The 18,539-nt window shown below is 43.0% G+C and overlaps 1 protein-coding gene across 2 annotated transcripts in view; it reads left to right on the top strand.

Moving 5' to 3' along the window:
* Nucleotides 1–18,539, top strand: part of SRGAP3 (SLIT-ROBO Rho GTPase activating protein 3) — a 252,356-nt gene that overhangs the window by 229,256 nt on the left and 4,561 nt on the right. The window contains exons 19-21 of one of the 2 annotated variants that reach the window (XM_027093960.1): nt 14,538–14,718; nt 15,873–16,022; nt 18,200–18,527. In XM_027093960.1, coding sequence (XP_026949761.1) covers nt 14,538–14,718; nt 15,873–16,022; nt 18,200–18,527 — 659 coding nt within the window. The remainder of the gene's footprint in view (nt 1–14,537; nt 14,719–15,872; nt 16,023–18,199; nt 18,528–18,539) is intronic. The other variant, XM_027093961.1, reaches the window with a different exon arrangement.

The raw sequence follows: 18,539 nt of genomic DNA on the forward strand, positions 1-18,539 counted from the left end.
TATAGTTAAAATGTGCACCATCATCCTTTCATTGATATTTTCCCCAAATTCGCCAAATTGCCCTTGACTCCTTGCACATCATCTACATCTAGAAAGCCATTAAACCATTAACTCTTTGCACACATCAGGTATCCATAAATGGGCTTTAGGAGGCCCATTACAGGCAAAATTTATTTCTGTAGGAACGTGTGCCTCTGAGAAGAGGTCCACAGTTTTCATCAGATTGTTCTAGGCATTGACTAGAAATCAGGGTAAGATTTTTACTTGTTTCTAAAATATTGGTTCCCAGTATCTTCTTTAATAAAAAAATTTCAAACACACTGAAAAGTTGAAGATAATTGTACAGTGAACAGCCATATAACTACCACTTAGTTTCTACAATTGATAACATTTTGCTTTATTTGCTTTTTCATGTATCTGTCTACCCATCCGTCAATCCATCTTATTTTGTTATTTATTTATTTATTTATCTATCTATCTATCTATCTATCTATTTTTGCCTGCATTGGGTCTTCGTTGCTACGCACAGGCTTTTTCTAGTTGCGGCGAGCGGGGGCTACTGTTCGTTGCGGTGCGCCAGCTTCTCATTGCAGTGGTTTCTCTTGTTGTGGCGCACGGGGTCTAGAGCGCAGGCTCAGTAGTTGTGGCACACGGGCTTAGTTGCTCTGCAGCATGTGGGATCCTCCTGAACTAGGGCTCGAACCCGTGTCCCCTGTATTGGCAGGCGGATTCCTAACCACTGCACCACCAGGGAAGTCCCTCCATCTTATTTTTAACACATTTCAAAGTAAGTTTCAGTCATCACTGAATGTCTCCCCCAGACACTTCAGCAAGCAAATCATTAAAAAGGGCCAGTATTGTTCATGGTTCGTTTTTTAAAGTAAAATTGCAACACTGAAATGCATAAATTTTAAGTGTTTCATCCGTGAGTTTTTATAAATGCAAAAAATTTGTATAACTCAAACCCCTCTCAAGATACAGAACATTTCCAATACCCCAGAATGTTCCTTCATGCCCTTTCCCACTCAGTCCCTGCCCCAAAAGCCCAAGAAGCAACCACTGATGTGATTTTTTTCCACCAGAGATTTGTGTTGCCTGTTCTAGAACTTCATATAAATAGAATTGTGAAGAGAGTCTTTCTGCTCTGTCTTCTTCCACTCGGCATAATGTTTGGAGATTCATCCATATTGTATGTATTAGGCAAGGTTTTGAGGGTATTAAAATGGTATTTCAGTCAGTTTACACGTGAAAGCCCGATTCTGCCTGAATGATTGCCACTCTGCCCTGTAAGAAATAAAGACAATAGAAAAACGAGAACAGTGGTCACGTCATTATTTCCTCACCGCTAGTGTAGGGATGGTAAACTGGCCTGCACCACGTGCTTAGGCCTGAAACCTGGGTAGGAATCTCACTGCCTCTTTTATTTTAACCATTTTAATGAGATATAATTCACATACCATACAGTTCACCCATTTAAAGTGTACAATTCAGTGGTGTTTAATATATTCACAGATACGTGCAATCATCACCATAGTCAATTTTTGAACATTTTTTTCAAAAAAATGTTATTTTTGAACATTTTCATCACGATGGAAAGGACCCCCATGGCCTTAGCTCTCATCCCTTACTCTCCTTTCCCTCCCACATTTCTCCCCAACCCTAAGCAACCACTAATCTACTTTCTGTCTCTATGTGTTTATCTATTCCAGACATTTCATATAATAAATCATGCCGTATGTGGCCTTTGTATATGGCTTCTTTCACTTAGCATGATGTTTTCAAGGTTCATTCCTGTTGTAGCATGAATCTGGAATTCATTCCTTTCTATGGCTGAATACTATCCCATTGTGTGGACAGACCGTGTTTTGTTTATCCATTTGTCAGTTGATAGACATTTGGGTTGTTTCCACTTTTTGGCTTTTATGAATATTGCTGCTGTAAACATTTGTATACAACTTTTATGCAGCCATATGTTTTCATAAAAAAAGCATCATAAATTGAAATTATTATTCTTTACCCCACTGAATGATCTTGGCCCCCTTGTAAAAAATCATCTGGCCATAGATGTATAGGTTTATTTCTGGACTCTCAGTTTTATTCCACTGATCCGTATGTATATCCTTCTGCCAGTACAATATTGTCTTGATTACTGTTGCTTTGTAGTGTGTTTGTTCTTCTTTTTCAAGATTGTTCTTCTTTTTCAAGATTTTTTTGGCTATACTGGGTTCTTTGCAATTCCATATGAATTTTAGAATCAGCTTATCAGTTTCTACAATGAAGTCAGCTGGGGTTCTGATGGTGATTGCGTTGGATTCGTACATCAGTTTGGGAGTAGTGTCATCGTAAGTGCTATGTCTCTGATCCATGAACATAGGATGTTTTCGAATTTTTTATATCTTATTTAATTTCTTTCAACAATAATTTTTAGTTTTCAGAATATGAGTTTTACACTTCTTTTGTTAAATTTATTCCTCAGTATTTTATTCTTTTTGATGCTAATGTAGATGGAATTGTGTACTTAATTTCATGTTGAATTGTTCATTACAAGTGTATAGAAATACAATTGATCTTAATAATTGTTCTTGTAACCTGCAACCTTGCTGAACTTGTTCATTCATTCAAATAGTTTTTAGTGAGTTCCTTATGATTTTCTATATACAAGATCATAGCATCTGTGAATAGACATAGTTTTACTTCCTCTTTTCCAATCTGGGTGCTTTTTATTTCTTTTCTTTGCCCAATTGCCCTGGCTAGAACCACCAGTACAATGTTGATTACAGGTGGTGAGAATGGACATCCTTGTCTTGCACCTGACCTGAGGGGGAAAGCATCCAGTATTTCACTGTTAAGTATGATGTTAGTTGTAGGTTTGTCTTAGATGCCATTTATCAGGTTGAAGAAGATCCCTTCTCTTCCTGGTTTGCTGAGTGTTTTTATCATGTTGGCTTTTGCCAAATGCTTTTTCTTCATCTACTGAGATGATGATGTGATTTTTTTGGTTTTTTATTCTATTGATTGATATATTACATTAATTGATGGGGGCGATGTTAAACCAATTTTGCATTCCTTGGATAAATTCCACTTGGGTGTGGCACAAAATTCTTTTTATATGTTACTGGATTCAGTTTTCTAGTATTTTGTTGAAGATTTTTGCACACACATTCATGAGATATTGGTCTACAGTTTTCTTGCGACATCTTTGTCTGATTTGGGTATAAGGTTAATACTGACCTCATAAAATGAGTTGGGAAGCGTTTCCTCCTCTTCTAGTTTTTGAAAGAGTTTGTGAAGAATAGTTATTAATTCTTTAAATGTTTGGTCTAATTTAGCAGCAAAACTGTCTGGGCCTAGGCATTTCTTTGCGGGTGGGTAGTTTGGTCTTTTTTTTTTTTAAACTGTTTCAATCTCTTTATTTGTTATAGGTCTCTACAGATTTCCTATTTTTTCTTAAGTTAGTTTCAGTAGTTTGTGTCTTTATAGGAATTTGTTCATTTCATCTAACTTATTCAGTTTACTGGCATACAGATGTTCACAATATTGCTTTATAATCCTTTTTTCTTTCTGTAAGGTTGGCCATAATGTCCCTTTTTCATTTCTGATTCTAGTGATTTGAGTCTTCTCTTTTTTTCTTGGTCATTGTAGCTAAAGGTTTGTCAATCTGTTTGATCTTTTTAAAGAACCAGGCTTTGGTTTAATTGACCTTGTCTATAATTTATCTATTCTCTATTTCATTAATTTCTACTCTGATCTTTATTATTTCCTTCCTTGCTTTAAGTATATTTTGCTCTTCCTTTTTCCAGTGACTTACAGTGGAAGTTTAAGCTATTGACTTGAGCTCTACTTTTTCTTAATACAGGTGTTTACAGCTATAAATTTCTAAGCACTGCTTTAGCTGCATCGCATACATTTTGGTATGTTGTGTCTTCATTTTCATTCATCTCAAAGTATTTTCTGATGTCCCTTTTGATCTTTTCTTTGACCATTGGTTATTTAGGAGGACATTGTTCAATTCTTCATAATTTTGAGTTTCCTACTATTGAGAACTCAGTAGTTTCATTCTATTGTGATTGGAGAAAATACTTTATATTATTTATAGTCTTTTAAATTACCTGAAGTTTGCTTTATGGCCCGGAATATGGCATATCCTAGAGAATGTTCCATGTGCACTTGAGAAGAATGTGTATCCTCTTGTTGTTGGGTGGTGCATCCTATAGATGTATGTTAGGTGTACTTGGTTTATAATGTTAAATTTTCTGTTTCTTTGTTGATCTTGTGTCTAGTTGTTCTGTTCCTTATTGGAAGTAGGGTGTTGAGGTCTCCAATGATTATTTTTTTGAATTATCTGTTTTTCCCTTCATTTCTGACATTATTTGCTTCTTGTATTTTGCTGCTCTATTATTAGATGCATTATATTTATCATTGTTATATCTCCCTAATGGATTGAACCTTTTGTCATTATAAAATGTACCTCTTTATTTCTAGTAATTTTTCTGTGTTATAGCCTGTGTAGTCTGATATTAGGATAGCCACTCTAGATTTCCTGTGGCTGTAGTTTGCATAATATAGTTTCCCCATCATTTTACTTTTGCTCTAATTGTGTCTTTGAATCTAAAGATGTCTCCTATAGACATCATATAGTTGGATCCTGTTATTTTATCTAGTCTGACAGTCTCTGCATTTTAATTGGATTGTTTAATCCATTCACATTTAATGTTATTATTGACATAGTTGGATTTTTACCTGACGTTTTCCTTTTTTGTTTTCTATGTGTCATGGTTTTTTGTTCCTTTATTTCTTCTTTACTACTTTCTTTTGCATTAAGTATTTTCTAATGTAGTATTTTAATTTTTAAATGATTTTTAAACTGTGTTTAACTATATTTTTGAGTTATTTTTAAGTGGTTGCTCTAGGGCCTGCCACATATGTCCTAACTCTGAGAATGAACTTCAGATTTATACTAGCGTAATTCCAGTAATATGTGAAAATATTACTCATATATAGTTCTATTCCCCTTTCTGTATTTTTGTGGTATTATTGGTATACATATTACATCTGTTAATTTTATAAATGCAGCAGCACATTGTTATAATTTTTTTTTTTACCATCTGTAGCCATTTCCTTAGCCCAGTACAGCTTTGCTCTCACCTCCTTTGTTTTCTAATTTCAAACATATTATACATATATTACATTTCTGTGTGTTATAGGCCCAGCAATACATTATATACATATATTATACACATATTTTTTAGACTTGCTTTTAAAATAAATTAAGAGAAGAAAAGAGAAAAAATATGCATTTACACTCTTTTATGGTTACATAATTATCTTTATTAGTGCTCTCTGTTTTTTCTGTGGATTCAAATTACTATAAGGGTTACTTGTTTTCAACCTGAAAAAACTTCCTTTAGTGTTTCTTATAAGGTAGATTTGCTAGATAACACATTTTGGGTTTTTTTTTTTTTAATCTGAAGATATCCTTATTTTGCCTAACTTTTGAAAGATAGCTTTTCTAGATTTAAGATTCTTGGTTGACAGTTATTTTTTGGAGCACTCTTAATGTGGCATCCCACTGTCTTCTGACCTCCATTGTTTCTACTGAAAAGTCAGCTGTTAATCTTATTTGGGTTCCCTGAAAGTGATAAATTATTTTTCTCTTAATGCTTTCAAAATTGTCTCCATGTCTCTGACTTTCAGTGTTATTACTGTGATGTGTCTATATGTAGATCTTCTTGCATTTGTCCTACTTGGCATTTGTTCAGCTTCCTAGATGTGTAGGTTATTGTTTTTTCAATACATTTGGGAATTTTTCAGCCATTATTTCTTCTGTTCATTTTCTCTTTTCTACTACTCCTGTTACACGTATGTTGACACACTTAATGGTATCCCACATTTCTCTATGGCTTTGTTCATTTTTCTTCCTTCTTTTGTCTCTTGGTTCTTTAGCTTTCATCATTATTTCTATCAATCTGTCTTCAAGTTTGCTAATTCTGTAGCCATTTCAAATCTACTATTGAGCCCCTCTAGTAAATGTTTAATTTCAGTTGCTGTATTTTTTAATTCCAGAATTTTTTTTTTTTTTTTTTTTGCGGTACACAGACCTCTCACTGTTGTGACCTCTCCCATTGCGGAGCACAGGCTCTGGACACGCAGGCTCAGCGGCCATGGCTCATGGACCTAGCTGCTCCGCGGCATGTGGGATCTTCCCGGACCGGGGAATGAACCCGTGTCCCCTGCATTGGCAGGTGGACTCTCAACCACTGCACCACCAGGGAAGCCCTAATTCCAGAATTTTTTAATTTATAATTTGTATCTCTTTATTGATATTCTCTATTTGATTCAACATTGTCCTCATACTTTACTTCTTTAATCATGGTTTCCTTTACCTGTAAACATATTTGTAACAGCTACTTTGATATTTGTTAAATTTGACATCTGGTCATTCTCACAGGCATTTTCTGTTGTCTGCTTTTTATTTCCCTCCAGTGTTTGCATCATACTTTTTTTTTCATACTTTTTGGGGTTTTTTGCATGTCTTCTAATTATTTTTGGTTGGAAACTGGACATTTTAGGTAAAATATTATAACAACTCTGGGTACTGGTCCCTACCCTGTGAGGCTTATTTGTTATTTGCTTCTGTGTTTGTTTAACGACTGACTGGACTGTTTCAGTGACATCTGTGTTCCCCTTCCTCCCTTCCCCCATACATACAGTGTTAAGCCTGATGTTACTTCCCAGAGAGGAACAGCTTTGCGTATGCCCACAATCACCTGGGATGACAGTGGTTTTGGTAGGGTTCTCTTTCCCTGACTACATCCAGCTGTTAAACTCCAATAATTGCTGCATGTTTTGCTCTGTTTTTTTTTAACATCTTTATTGGAGTATAATTGCTTTACAGTGGTGTGTTAGTTTCTGCTGTATAACAAAGTGAGTCAGCTATATGTATACATATATCCCCATATCTCCTCCCTCTTGCATCTCCCTCCCACCCTCCCTATCCCACCCCTGTAGGTGGTCACAAAGCACTGAGCTGATCTCCCTGTGCTATGCAGCTGCTTCCCCCTAGCTGTTTTACATTTGGTAGTGTATATATGTCCATGCCACTCTCTCACTTTGTCCCAGCTTACCCTTCCCCCTCCCCGTGTCCTCAAGTCCATTCTCTAGTAGGTCTGCGTCTTTATTCCCGTCTTGCCCCTAGGTTCTTCATGACCTTTTTTTTTTTTTTTTAGATTCCATATATATGTGTTAGCATATGGTATTTTTTTTTCTCTGTCTGACTTACTTCACTCTATATGACAGACTCTGTGTCATCCACCTCACTACAAATAACTCAATTTCATTTCTTTTTATGGCTGAGTGATATCCATTGTATATATGTGCCACATCTTCTTTATCCATTCATCTGTCGATGGACACTTAGGTTGCTTCCATGTCCTGGCTATTGTAAATATTAACGGTGTCCTCAGTCATAAATTTTTCTACAAACCAATCCAATCAAACTCTGTCTCCTTTGAAGGAATAGTTTCTGAGGTCATTGTTTGGTATTTGTTTTGACCCTAGGAGGGCTCCTCTCAGCTGTCTAATTCTCTGGTTATCTCTTCCAAAATAGCTGGCCTATAATCTGGGCTGTATCTACATTAAATCTGTGAACCTGCCCCCAGTTGCCTTTCACCACAATCTCCACTGTTCTTGAGAGCACCCTTAGGCCTAAACTTCCCCAAGCTCTGTTGCAAAGTGAAGTCAATTCCTTTGGGAAGAGAGTAGCAGCTGTTTTGCAGCCTACTTCTTCCCCCAGGCAGAATCTCTGAGGTAGAGGTCTGGAGCTGGGGGTGAGGACAATGGCAAGCTTCTGAGTGACCTGCGCATTCTAGGAGCTGAGTGCTTTGTGGAGAGGAAGGCAGCATCCTGAGGCCCTCTCAGCTTGCCTCTTCTCACAAGGAATCATCACCTCATGAGGTGGGGTAAGGGTGATCAGGGCCCGAATATTCTCACGGGTGCTGTGCCCAAGGCAGAACTTCTATTGTGTAAGTGAAGGTTGGGTGGAATGAGGAGCCCTCACCTCTCTACCGTACTCACCTGGGACTTAGCCTCAGCAACAGGTAGCTGGGGGCAGGAGGAGAAACACTGATGTCCTGCTCCTCCTGGGAAGAAAGCCCTCCTGCTGGAAGCTTGGTGGGAGAGGAAGCCCTATATTCGGGCTACAGGAGTCTGAAGTGGAGTCTGCCTCCCTGAGCTTGTGGGTGCTGGTGGAGGGAGGGAGTAGTCTTGGTTCAAATTGCACAGACTCTCACTTTTCTTACCGAATTTTCATAGATTTTCTTGAATAGATGTTTCTTCATTTGTTGTTTGCCTGTAGGACCATTTCCAGAGGCTTTCAGTCGTTGTTTGTTTGCTTGTTTTTGCATTTTTCACAAGTTTCACTGAAGGGTAGATCAGTAGATCTCCCCACAGTGTCCTGCCAGGTTCATCACTCTCCTATCCTCTTAAATAAGATCAAAGCCTTAATACTAGCTGGTGCTGCAGCCAGAGGCAATGAAAGAACCCAAGGTCATGAGTGAACAGAGGAGAAAAGAAGGACCCTGTGGACAGGCCCCAGGTGATTTCGTTACTTTGGTTGCAGGGAAGATGAGAGAGAAGAGAGGGCACAGCCATGTTCCTACCCTTTAACATGGTGACTGTGGCCTCTGATAAATGGTCCTAATGAGATTAGGATTCTCTCTTAAAAGAGGAGAGACTGTGTGTGGGAGGGGATGGGCAGGGTGGACAGGGGGCAGTGAGGTGGTTTGAGAGGGACAGAGCCGTCTGCTCTCCCGTGACCTAAAAGGGTCCTCTGTTGCGGCATCATTAGAGAGGGGCATTTGCGCTTCCTCTTGGGTGATAAGTAGAGAAGGATAACGAGTATGGAATTTGCAAAATCTCCAGCCTTCAGATTCTGAAATGAAACCAAAGTTCCAGTCTGTCTTTTCTTCTCCATGTCAGGCCCTGGGCTATTGTAACCACCGCTGAACTGCTCCTGCCTCCAGCCTCTCCCCTCCAGTCCTTTTCCAATTCTGCAGCTGCTCTGCTTCTGGAGTGACTTTTCTAAAGTGTGACTCCAGCCGGGCCTCTACGGGGACAGCCTTCAACCTCTTCTTTAGCTCAGGAATGGCCTCTGTATTTCTTCACTCCCTGTAGGGCCCGTGGGGCACCTACCTGGCCTAACCAGCCTCTCCATAAGCAGGAGTCAAATTGAATACCAGTCATACAGTATGGTATATATGTATATTTATATTTGCACTGTGTCCGTGTAAAGGCCCGGTAGCAGGAAGAAGCATATTGTGTTTTAAAAACATCAAGAAGGCTCTATTAATGATACCTGGGACCTGGGCTTAGATCTCAGCTCATCACTCTCTACTTATATGACTCGCCCCTTGCATGACAGATCATTTCACCTCAACCTCAGTTTCCTCACCTGTAAAATGAGGATAGTGTGCAGATACTGTTGTGAGGATATCACTTACATGTGATAACATAAGTAGAACCCTTGGCACATGGTAAAAGCTTAATTTGTTCATACGAGTAACAAGTATGTATTGAGTGCCTACTCATCCCAGGGACTGTTGTAAAAGTGGGAAAATAGCAGGAAATAAAATAAAATCCTTGTCTAATGGAGCTCACATTTTAGTAGGAAAAATCAGCAGTAAACAAATTTGGAAACTACAAATTTGTGCACACACACAAAAGTTCAGGTTTTGACCTGATCTATGAAGAAGAATAAAGTAAGAGTGACCTGAAGTTGGTGCTTTTGTAGTTAGTGAAGGGTGGCCAGGAAAGGTCTTGCTGAAGCATTGGCATTTGGGTACAGATCTGAAAGAAATGAGAAAATGGCACACAGTGATCAGTAAATATTTGTGAAATGTGAATGATGCAAATGTCTGGGAAGAAAATATCCCAAGGAAGGCAATAACAAGTGCAAAGGCCCTGTGGCAGGAGTACTTGGCATGTTTTAAAAGCATTAAGAAGGCTCTGTGAATATTTATACTGTAGTTTTTAGGGGTAAAGTGTACTGATGTCTGCAACTTACTTTAAAATTCATTAAAAAATTAGATGGATGGATGGATGGATAGATAGAGGGATGGACAGATATATGCTTATGTTAGTATGGTAAAATGTTCATAGTAGCATTTAGGTGGTAGGTATATGAATATTCACCGTAAAATTCTTTCAACTTTACTTTGTGTTTGAAAAGTATCATAATGCAGTGTTGGCGGAGAAACATCAGGAAGTCTAGTGAGGCTGGAGCAGACTGAGGGAAGGAGAGAGTACAGAGAGAAGGCCACCGAGGTCTCCAGGGCCCAGAGCATGGAGGGCCTCATAAGCTGTGAGGAGACATTTGTGTTTTTTTCTAAGCACAATGGGAAGCCTTCAGAGGGATTTGAACAAGAGAGTTTCATGATCTAATTTATGACTTTAAAAGATCCCTCTGACTGCTGTGGGGAGAAATGCAAGCAAGCATGGAAGCAAGGAGGCCAGGTAGAGGGACAGTGGTGGTCTGGACCAGGGGGGTGGCAGTGGAGGTGGTGAGGCTGGTCAGATTCAGGGGGCAATTTGAAGGAGCTGCTGATGGATTACATATGCATTGCCCAAGAGCAGGGCTTTGGCCTCAGCAGGGCAGATGGTGGTTCTGTTTCCTAAGATGGGGAAGATGAGGGAATGAAGTAAGTTTGGGGAGGGGTGTGTGGGAGAGTGGTAAGAGGGAGAATCACATGTTCTATTTTAGGTGTGAAAAAAACAAATAATAGACTTCCTAATAAATGGTAGCTATTATCACTGTTTCTACCCACACGATTACATAGTGACCTCTGCAAACACACGAGCTCTCTCTTAGCTTGCAGCTCAGCTCTACTCATCTTTTCTTCTTTTCTCCCCCTTACATTTTCCACTTTTCCTCGCTCCTCCACCCGCCACTCCAGACCACCACCAGTGACTGCTGGAGCCTCTGGAAATGAGCAAGCCTCTGCCCGGGTCGGCTCCTTCAAAATTACGGGGGGTGGGATCAGAGGAAGCCCTTGGGGTCAAACCCGAGAGCATGCAGACCGTGGGGTTCAGTTCATGGGCTTGCAGAGCCCTCCGGCCTTTCTGTCTCTGTAGCTAGGCAGACACACAGGTCACCAGGTGGTGCTAACACATGGCTGGTGTGAGATTCAAAGACGCAGCAGAAAGAAGTACGGAGATCTCTCCATTTTACTGAGAAGGTGACTCTGAGTCCAGATCTGAGTTCATTTGACCCATTTAGCCGGACTGTCATTTTGCATCAACTATGTCAGAACAGCATGTAAAGACATTTGTCAGGTAGCCATCTGGGGAAAGCTGACTTAGCTGTTAGAGGCCTGCTGTCTGCAGAAGGCTGTCCCAGGCACTGAGGGCTGGGTCCACCAAGAGGCCACTGCATCTCATGGGGGCACTGGCCCAGTCTTCTTGAGCCACCTGCTTACAGAGAGGAGTCCTAGTGTGCATGCATGGGTTGGGGATTAACAGGGAGGGATGATTTCCATGCTGCTCATGGCCCTTAGGAGTCATTAGCTCTGGTAGCAACAACAACTAACTCTCATATGAAGCTAATTGTGTGCCAGGCACCATTACAAGCACTTCATGTGTAATAACTCGTTTAATCCTATGACAGCCCTATAAGGTAGGTACTATTATTATCATTCCCATTTTACAGATGAGGAAATGGAGGCTTAGAAAAGAGAACTAAGTTGTTCAAGGTTACACAGGTAAAAAGTGGCAAAGCCAGGTATCGTGGCTTTGCCACTTTTTACCTGTGTAAAACTCCATGGTGGACAGGTGGACAGGCTGCGTGGACAGAATCAAGATAATCCACGAGGACAGGAGAAGAGACAGTCCCATGGATGCTCGGCACAGGGAAGGTATCTGCAGGATAGAGAGAGCAGGGGCCACCTTTGTTACTCTTTTGTTTATTAGAATTTAATAGATCTGTCTGTCTATATAGGTGTGTGTGTGTATATATATATATATATATATATTCTCTTTATATTATTAAACATCTTTGTGCTTGCTTTAAAATACAAATACATTAACACTTATACATTACCCATTTTCTACCATTTTCTACCCATTTTCACTTCTCAGGGTACAAGCTACAACATAGGTTAAATAAATCATAGGCTTAACTGTCCTGCTCCCCCAAAAGTCTCCTTCCCAAAGATCACTAGCTGCATGGTCTTGAGCAAAACACTTAAATTCTCTGCACCTCAGATTTCTTTGTGTAGACCCACCCCATAAGCTAAAGCCATTAGTAATTATAATCATAATCACAAGAGCCACTATCAGCTGAATACCTAATGTATTGTATGTCTGTGCTATGCTGAGCACTTTCCATATCTCTCTCTCTCTTTTTTTAATGTATTGAAGTCTTGTGTCTTTCTTCTTTTAGATATAATTGATATATAACAGTTTATTAGTATCGGGTGTATAGCATGATGATTCGATATATGTATATATTATGAAATGATCACCACAATAAGTCAGGTTTAACATTCATCACCACACATAGTTACTTTTTTTTTCTTATGATGAGAACTTTTAAGACCTACTCTCTTAGTAAGTTTCAAATATATAGCACAATTTATAGTCACTGTGCTGTATATTACATCCTATGATTTACTGATCTTATCACTGGGAGTTTGTACCTTTTGACTCCTTTCACCCATTTTGTCCACCCCCACCTCTGGCAACCACCAGTCTGTTCTCTGTATCAGTGAGTTTGGTTTGTTTTTGATTTCAGATTCCACATACAAGTGAGATCATACACTATTTGTCTTCTTCTGTCTGACTTATTTTATTAGCATAACGCCCTCAAGGTCCATTCATGTTGTTGCAAATGGCAGGATTTCCTTCTTTTTTTATGGCTGAATAATTTTCCATTGTTTATATACACCAATCTTCTTTATCCATTCATCTGTCGATGGACATTTTGGTTGCTTCCATGTCTTGGCTATTGTAAATAGTGCTGCAATGAACTTGGGGGTGCAGGTATCCTTTCAAGTTAAGTGTTTTCATTTCCTGTGGATAAATACCCAGAAGTGGAATTGCTGGATCACATGGTAGTTCTATTTTTAGTTTTTGGAGGAAACCCCATACTGTTTTCTGTAGGGGCTGCACCAATTTATTTCCCACCAGCAGTGCATAAGGATTTCCTTTTCTCCACATCCTCGCCAACTCTTGTCGTTTCTTGTCTTTCTCATAATAGCCATTCTAACAGGTATGAGGTGATATCTCATGGTTTTGATTTTTGATTTGCATTTTCCTGATGATTAATGATGTTGAGCATCTTTTCATGCACCTGTTGGCCATCTTTTTGTCTTCTTTCATGGATTATCGTTTAAGTCTCCTAAAGGCAACTGAAATGTACAGAAATTATGTAACCTGCCTGCGGTCACACAAACAAGAGGTGACAGAGCTGGGCAGTAGAAGTGTCTCAAGGGCAAGAGCTATGTTCTCATTGCTTAACTCAGGCAGGGCCTGTCACTGACCAGAGAAGAATAAAGCTTTGATGGGTAAATGTGTGTGTGCAAAGAGATATGCTTGATCTATAGCCCCCATAAGAATTCTCCCGCTCCCCAAATTAAGCTCATGGATGAGTGTGTTAGTCAGCTCAGGCTGCCATAATAGAATACCACAGACTGAGGGGCTTAAACAACAGAAATATATTTCCTCACAGTTCAGGAGGCTAGAAGTCCAAGATCAAGGTGCCATTAGGGTTGGGCTCTGCTGTTGTCTCTCTTCCTGGCTTGTAGACAGCTGCCTTCTCACTGTGTCCTCACAAGGCCTTTCCACTGTGCACGTGAAGAGACAGAAAGAGAGATCTCCGACGTCTCTTCCTCTTCTCAGAGTGACACCAGTTCTATCAGATTAGGGCCCCACCCTTATGACCTCACTTAAGCTTAATTACTTCCTAAACACCTCATCTCCAAATACGATTACATTGGAAGTGAGGGCTGCAACATTTGGATTTGAGGGAAGACAGAATTCAGTCCATAACAATGAGCTCTGAAGAGAAGCTTCTGGGAACCCTTAAAAATTGTGTACAATATTTTGCATGGAAGGGAATCCATATATAACATCTGTTTGACTTCCCAAAAGGTAAGAACCACTGGTGGTATTATAAGTGAACAAAGAGGGAAAGGGTTCATGGAAAAATGGAAACAGAGCTGGCATTAAGGGATAGAAGAAAAAGAAATTTCTTATAATATTGTTTTAATAAGTGTTAAAAAGTGGAGAACAAGAAGGGCAGTGGAAGGTAAGGATGTAGTATTTCAGCCCCATTTTCCATTTGGGGAAGTTAGATGGCCTGCCTGAGATCACAGCATGGAGAGTGGACCTGAGCCTAGAACCCAGTGTCCTGAGCCCCAGCCCACGCTGTTTTTACCAGGCTTGTTGTCTGTGCTGCCCCACAGAAGCCAGGGCCATCTGAGTGAGGCTCCTGGGCTGCTCTTCTGCTGGCCTCATAGATGCTCTTCCCCTTGCTTTCCTTCTAGAAGTGGAGCAGATCGAGGCCATCGCCAAGTTTGACTACGTGGGGCGGTCCCCGCGTGAGCTGTCCTTCAAGAAGGGAGCCTCACTGCTCCTGTACCACCGCGCCTCCGAGGACTGGTGGGAGGGTCGTCACAACGGCGTGGATGGGCTCATCCCACATCAGTACATAGTTGTACAGGACATGTGAGTGGGAATTGAGATCTTCTGTGAAGAATGCCATGATTGATTAGTGATGTCTGGAATGGGCACAGGAATGGGAGTACTGGATTGTATGACAGCACTTTGCTCTCCCTGGTATGACACACTTGGTCTTCCGTAAGAATGGATTATGTCTAACCTCCCTTTGAATGGTAACCTACTTAACAAATAAGCAAATTGCTCATCCTTCAGAGTCCACAGGGACAATGTTTGGTGCCCTTGGCTCACCATCCCGGCCCACCTGACAGCCTCCAGGGCGTTTATCACCCACTATGGTTCTCAGTGTCCAGTGGATCTTGCCATATACCTCCACCCTCCTGGGCCTTCCCTGTAGCCAGTGGCCATCCCACTCCCCTCTTAATAGCCCACCATTCTCTACCCCGAGGTGGCTGTCTCAGGAGATGCGCAGAAACAATCATCCCTTCATTTCCAGCTAAGAGGGTACTATTTTTTAAAAAAGAATTTTGGGCATTAAAAAAAAGCCCTACATCCCAAATACCTAGCCCCACCATAATGCCCAGAAAGTCTACACCTTCCATTCTTTGAAAGCCTGTGAAGGTTCCTGCACACACTCCCTCCGAGCTCCAGTCTGCCTCAGGTGGAACTGATTTACCAAGGAAGCAGCCACCAAGCTGGGCCTCAAGGGGACGGTCTGGAGACAGAGAAAAGTCCAGAGCTCGGCAAACAACAAGACGATCCAAAGCAGCTCTCTGATGTCCCCAGGCCTCTGAGGGCAGGGAGAGGTCATGGGGGGGAGGTGGGCAGGGCACCCCAACAAGCTCCAGGCCCCTCACACCTGTTCAAAGCCCCGGGTGCGGAGAGGGATGGAGATGCCTTCCTTCTCCCTCGCTGGACCCCCAAACTGCTGCTCATCACCCAGGGCTCAGCTTGCAGGCCCCCTCCCCCATTTCTCCAGCACACCCTCCCCTTTAGCTTATCCCAGTCTCGAGCAGCTGGGAGAGAAGAGCCTAGATGAGGGGAGGAGAAGGTAGGCACGGGCGGTGCCACAGAGGGCCTCCTGCTGGAGAAGCAGCAGCGGCTCAACCACGAGGTGTGTGTGGATCCAGCCCCTCAGGTCTCAGCACATGTCGGTTCTCTGGAGCGAATCCCTCCCAATTCACGTCTGTCCTTCTCCCCAGGGACGATGCCTTCTCGGACAGCCTGAGCCAAAAGGCCGACAGCGAGGCCAGCAGTGGGCCACTGCTGGACGACAAGGCCTCCTCCAAAAACGACCTCCAGTCCCCCACGGAGCACATCTCGGATTACGGCTTTGGGGGGGTGATGGGCCGGTAGGAAACGCGGATTCATTCTTTGCGGCTAGTACAGTGCCGGTTTGTGTCTGACTGGGGAGAAGCAAGAGCACAGGAGGGAAAGAGGGAGGTTGTTGTGGCCCCTTCTTCCCCACAAGATATGACATGGGGCACAGCTGGTGGGCTGGCTGGAACTGGCCTAGAATGTCAGGTAGAAAGTGATCCAGCTTGGGGCAGAGGTGGAGAAAGAGGAGGAAAGACATATTGGCAACCAATGCTTTTTATTTAAAATAATAATAAACGGGAAAGAGAGAGTTGCAAGTTGGCAAGTATTTTTCCTCTCTGTCTCCAGTTCTTACACCTCCTCCCCACTTTCTGTTGAGGACCTAAGTTGTTATATTTAAAAATGTAAAAGCTCACTTAGTCCCTGAAGTGCACTGCAGAAACAGAAGCCTCACACCCACTTCGTGGGGGCAAATTGACACTCGGCTCCACACACATATTTGGTGGGAGCAGATTTGCCAGTTTCTTCACTCCTGCGTGTGGGCGGGGCTGTCACATGATCTTTCCGCCAGGTACGGAGCTGGGCTCCTCACTCCCTCTACAGGTATAGTCCAAAGCACGTGGCTGTTTAAAGAAAAAAATACAATAAGGAAAAGAGAAGGAGGGAGAGAGGGAGGCTGTCGTGGCCCCTTCTTCCCCACAAGATGTGACGTTGGAAAGGAAAGCTGGCAGTGTGTCACTGCTTTCTTAATCGAATTCTCAAAATGTCATATTCTTTGTTTTTCTGGTGGAGAGGTCATGGGATCAACCCACACATGGGGCACTTGCAGATAAAGCCAGAGAAATCAGCCACAATAGGAACATATGTTTATGAAGTTATTTCAGCAAAAGTCCCAGTACCTCTTTTCAGTGTATTCCGTTCGGTTCAGGGTGCTGATAAGTGATAGAATCAGGGCAGATGGACGGTTGGGGTAGGTAGATGACAGAGTCATGGTCCCTTGACTTCCAGGTGGGCCGTATCTTCTCCTGCCTCAATTTCCCTCTCCCTCTGTCCTCTTTCATCTACCTTCTTCTCGTTCTTTCCCAGTACTCTTCCTCTCGAACACCAATGCTTTGGTGCTGTTGGGGTGCCCACAGGAGGTGCTTAGCTTGGCTGGTGGCCCAGGGTCTAAAGCGCTGCTGACCACACTGAGCTTGGTCCCCGTCACAATCCATTCCCGCACTCTGCCCCTCTTCCCCGCCCCCTTGCCACTTCCAGCCTTCCCTCCCCTCACCAGTGCCTTTGAGTCTTCAGTGCCCTCCATAGGACACAGCAAAATCTCCTGTGGGTAGAACCTCTTCAAAGTGCTTTCCCACCTACTGAACCTCCCTCAGAAGGTGGGCAAGGAATATTATGCCCATTTAACAGATTAATAAAGTGGGTCTGAAAGAGGTCACTGGAAAGTCTGTGACAGAGACAGGACAAGAATTCGCCTTCCTGATAGACACTCTAGTCCCCTTTTCACTCCACCACAGGCCTCCCTGAGGGGTGAAAGGTATCCAAGTGCACGCAAGGCGTTCCAGTGATGCACATTTTACTCTTAATGACTAGTTGTCCAAGGTCTGGAAAAGCCTCATAGGAACAGCCTTTGGTGACAACACTGGGCTGTGGTCAGTTCCCAGGGGGGCCTTCTGAGCTTAGAACCCAGTGTCTTGAGCCCCAGCCCACGCTGTTTTCACCAGGCTTGTTGTCTGTGCTGCCCCACGGAAACCAGGGCCATCTTTCAGGGAGCTTGCAGGGAGCTGTTAACTCTTTGGTATAGTCAAGCCTCAATGCCTCAGACCAGTCAGAGGCCCTTTGGAATCATGGAGACCTCTAAACCGCTTAAGAACATACCATGGGCCCACCTAACCCGGAGCGAAGTGTTCCCAGGTTGAAATCCTCCTGGCCCTGACCTAACGTGTAGATGAGATTCACTATGTAATTGGCACCACCCCCGGCTGGAGCTTGGAACGCCCCCGACTCCTTCGTGTGTGCAGATGAAACCCGCGGGCCTGAGTCACGTGCTCAGACAATGCCTTCCCTGCAGAACCGCAGAGTCTGGCTGAACGAGGCTTTACTATACCCACTCCCTAGACTAGTGTGTAGCGTTTGGCCTGGGGGTTGGCTGACCTGTGTGACACTGGCCAGGGTTGACCTCTGCCCCACGCCCCGCCCCCTGGCTCCTTTGCAGAGTGCGGTTACGATCTGATGGAGCAGCCATCCCCAGGCGCCGAAGCGGGGGAGACACACACAGCCCGCCCCGGGGCCTGGGCCCCAGCATAGACACGCCACCCCGGGCCGCCGCCTGCCCCAGCAGTCCCCACAAAATCCCCCTCTCCCGGGGGCGGATCGAGAGCCCCGAGAAGCGGAGGATGGCAACGTTCGGGAGCGCCGGCAGCATCAACTACCCCGACAAGAAGGCGCTCTCCGAAGGGCACTGCATCCGGTCGACGTGCGGCTCCACCAGGCACAGCAGCCTGGGGGACCACAAGTCCCTGGAGGCCGAGGCCCTGGCAGAAGTAAGGGCCGGC

This window comes from Aethalodelphis obliquidens, unplaced genomic scaffold (genome assembly GCF_003676395.1).
Source record: "Aethalodelphis obliquidens isolate GAN/ISIS:26980383/991018 unplaced genomic scaffold, ASM367639v1 scaffold86, whole genome shotgun sequence".
In the NCBI taxonomy this organism is placed as follows: Eukaryota; Metazoa; Chordata; class Mammalia; order Artiodactyla; family Delphinidae; genus Aethalodelphis; species Aethalodelphis obliquidens.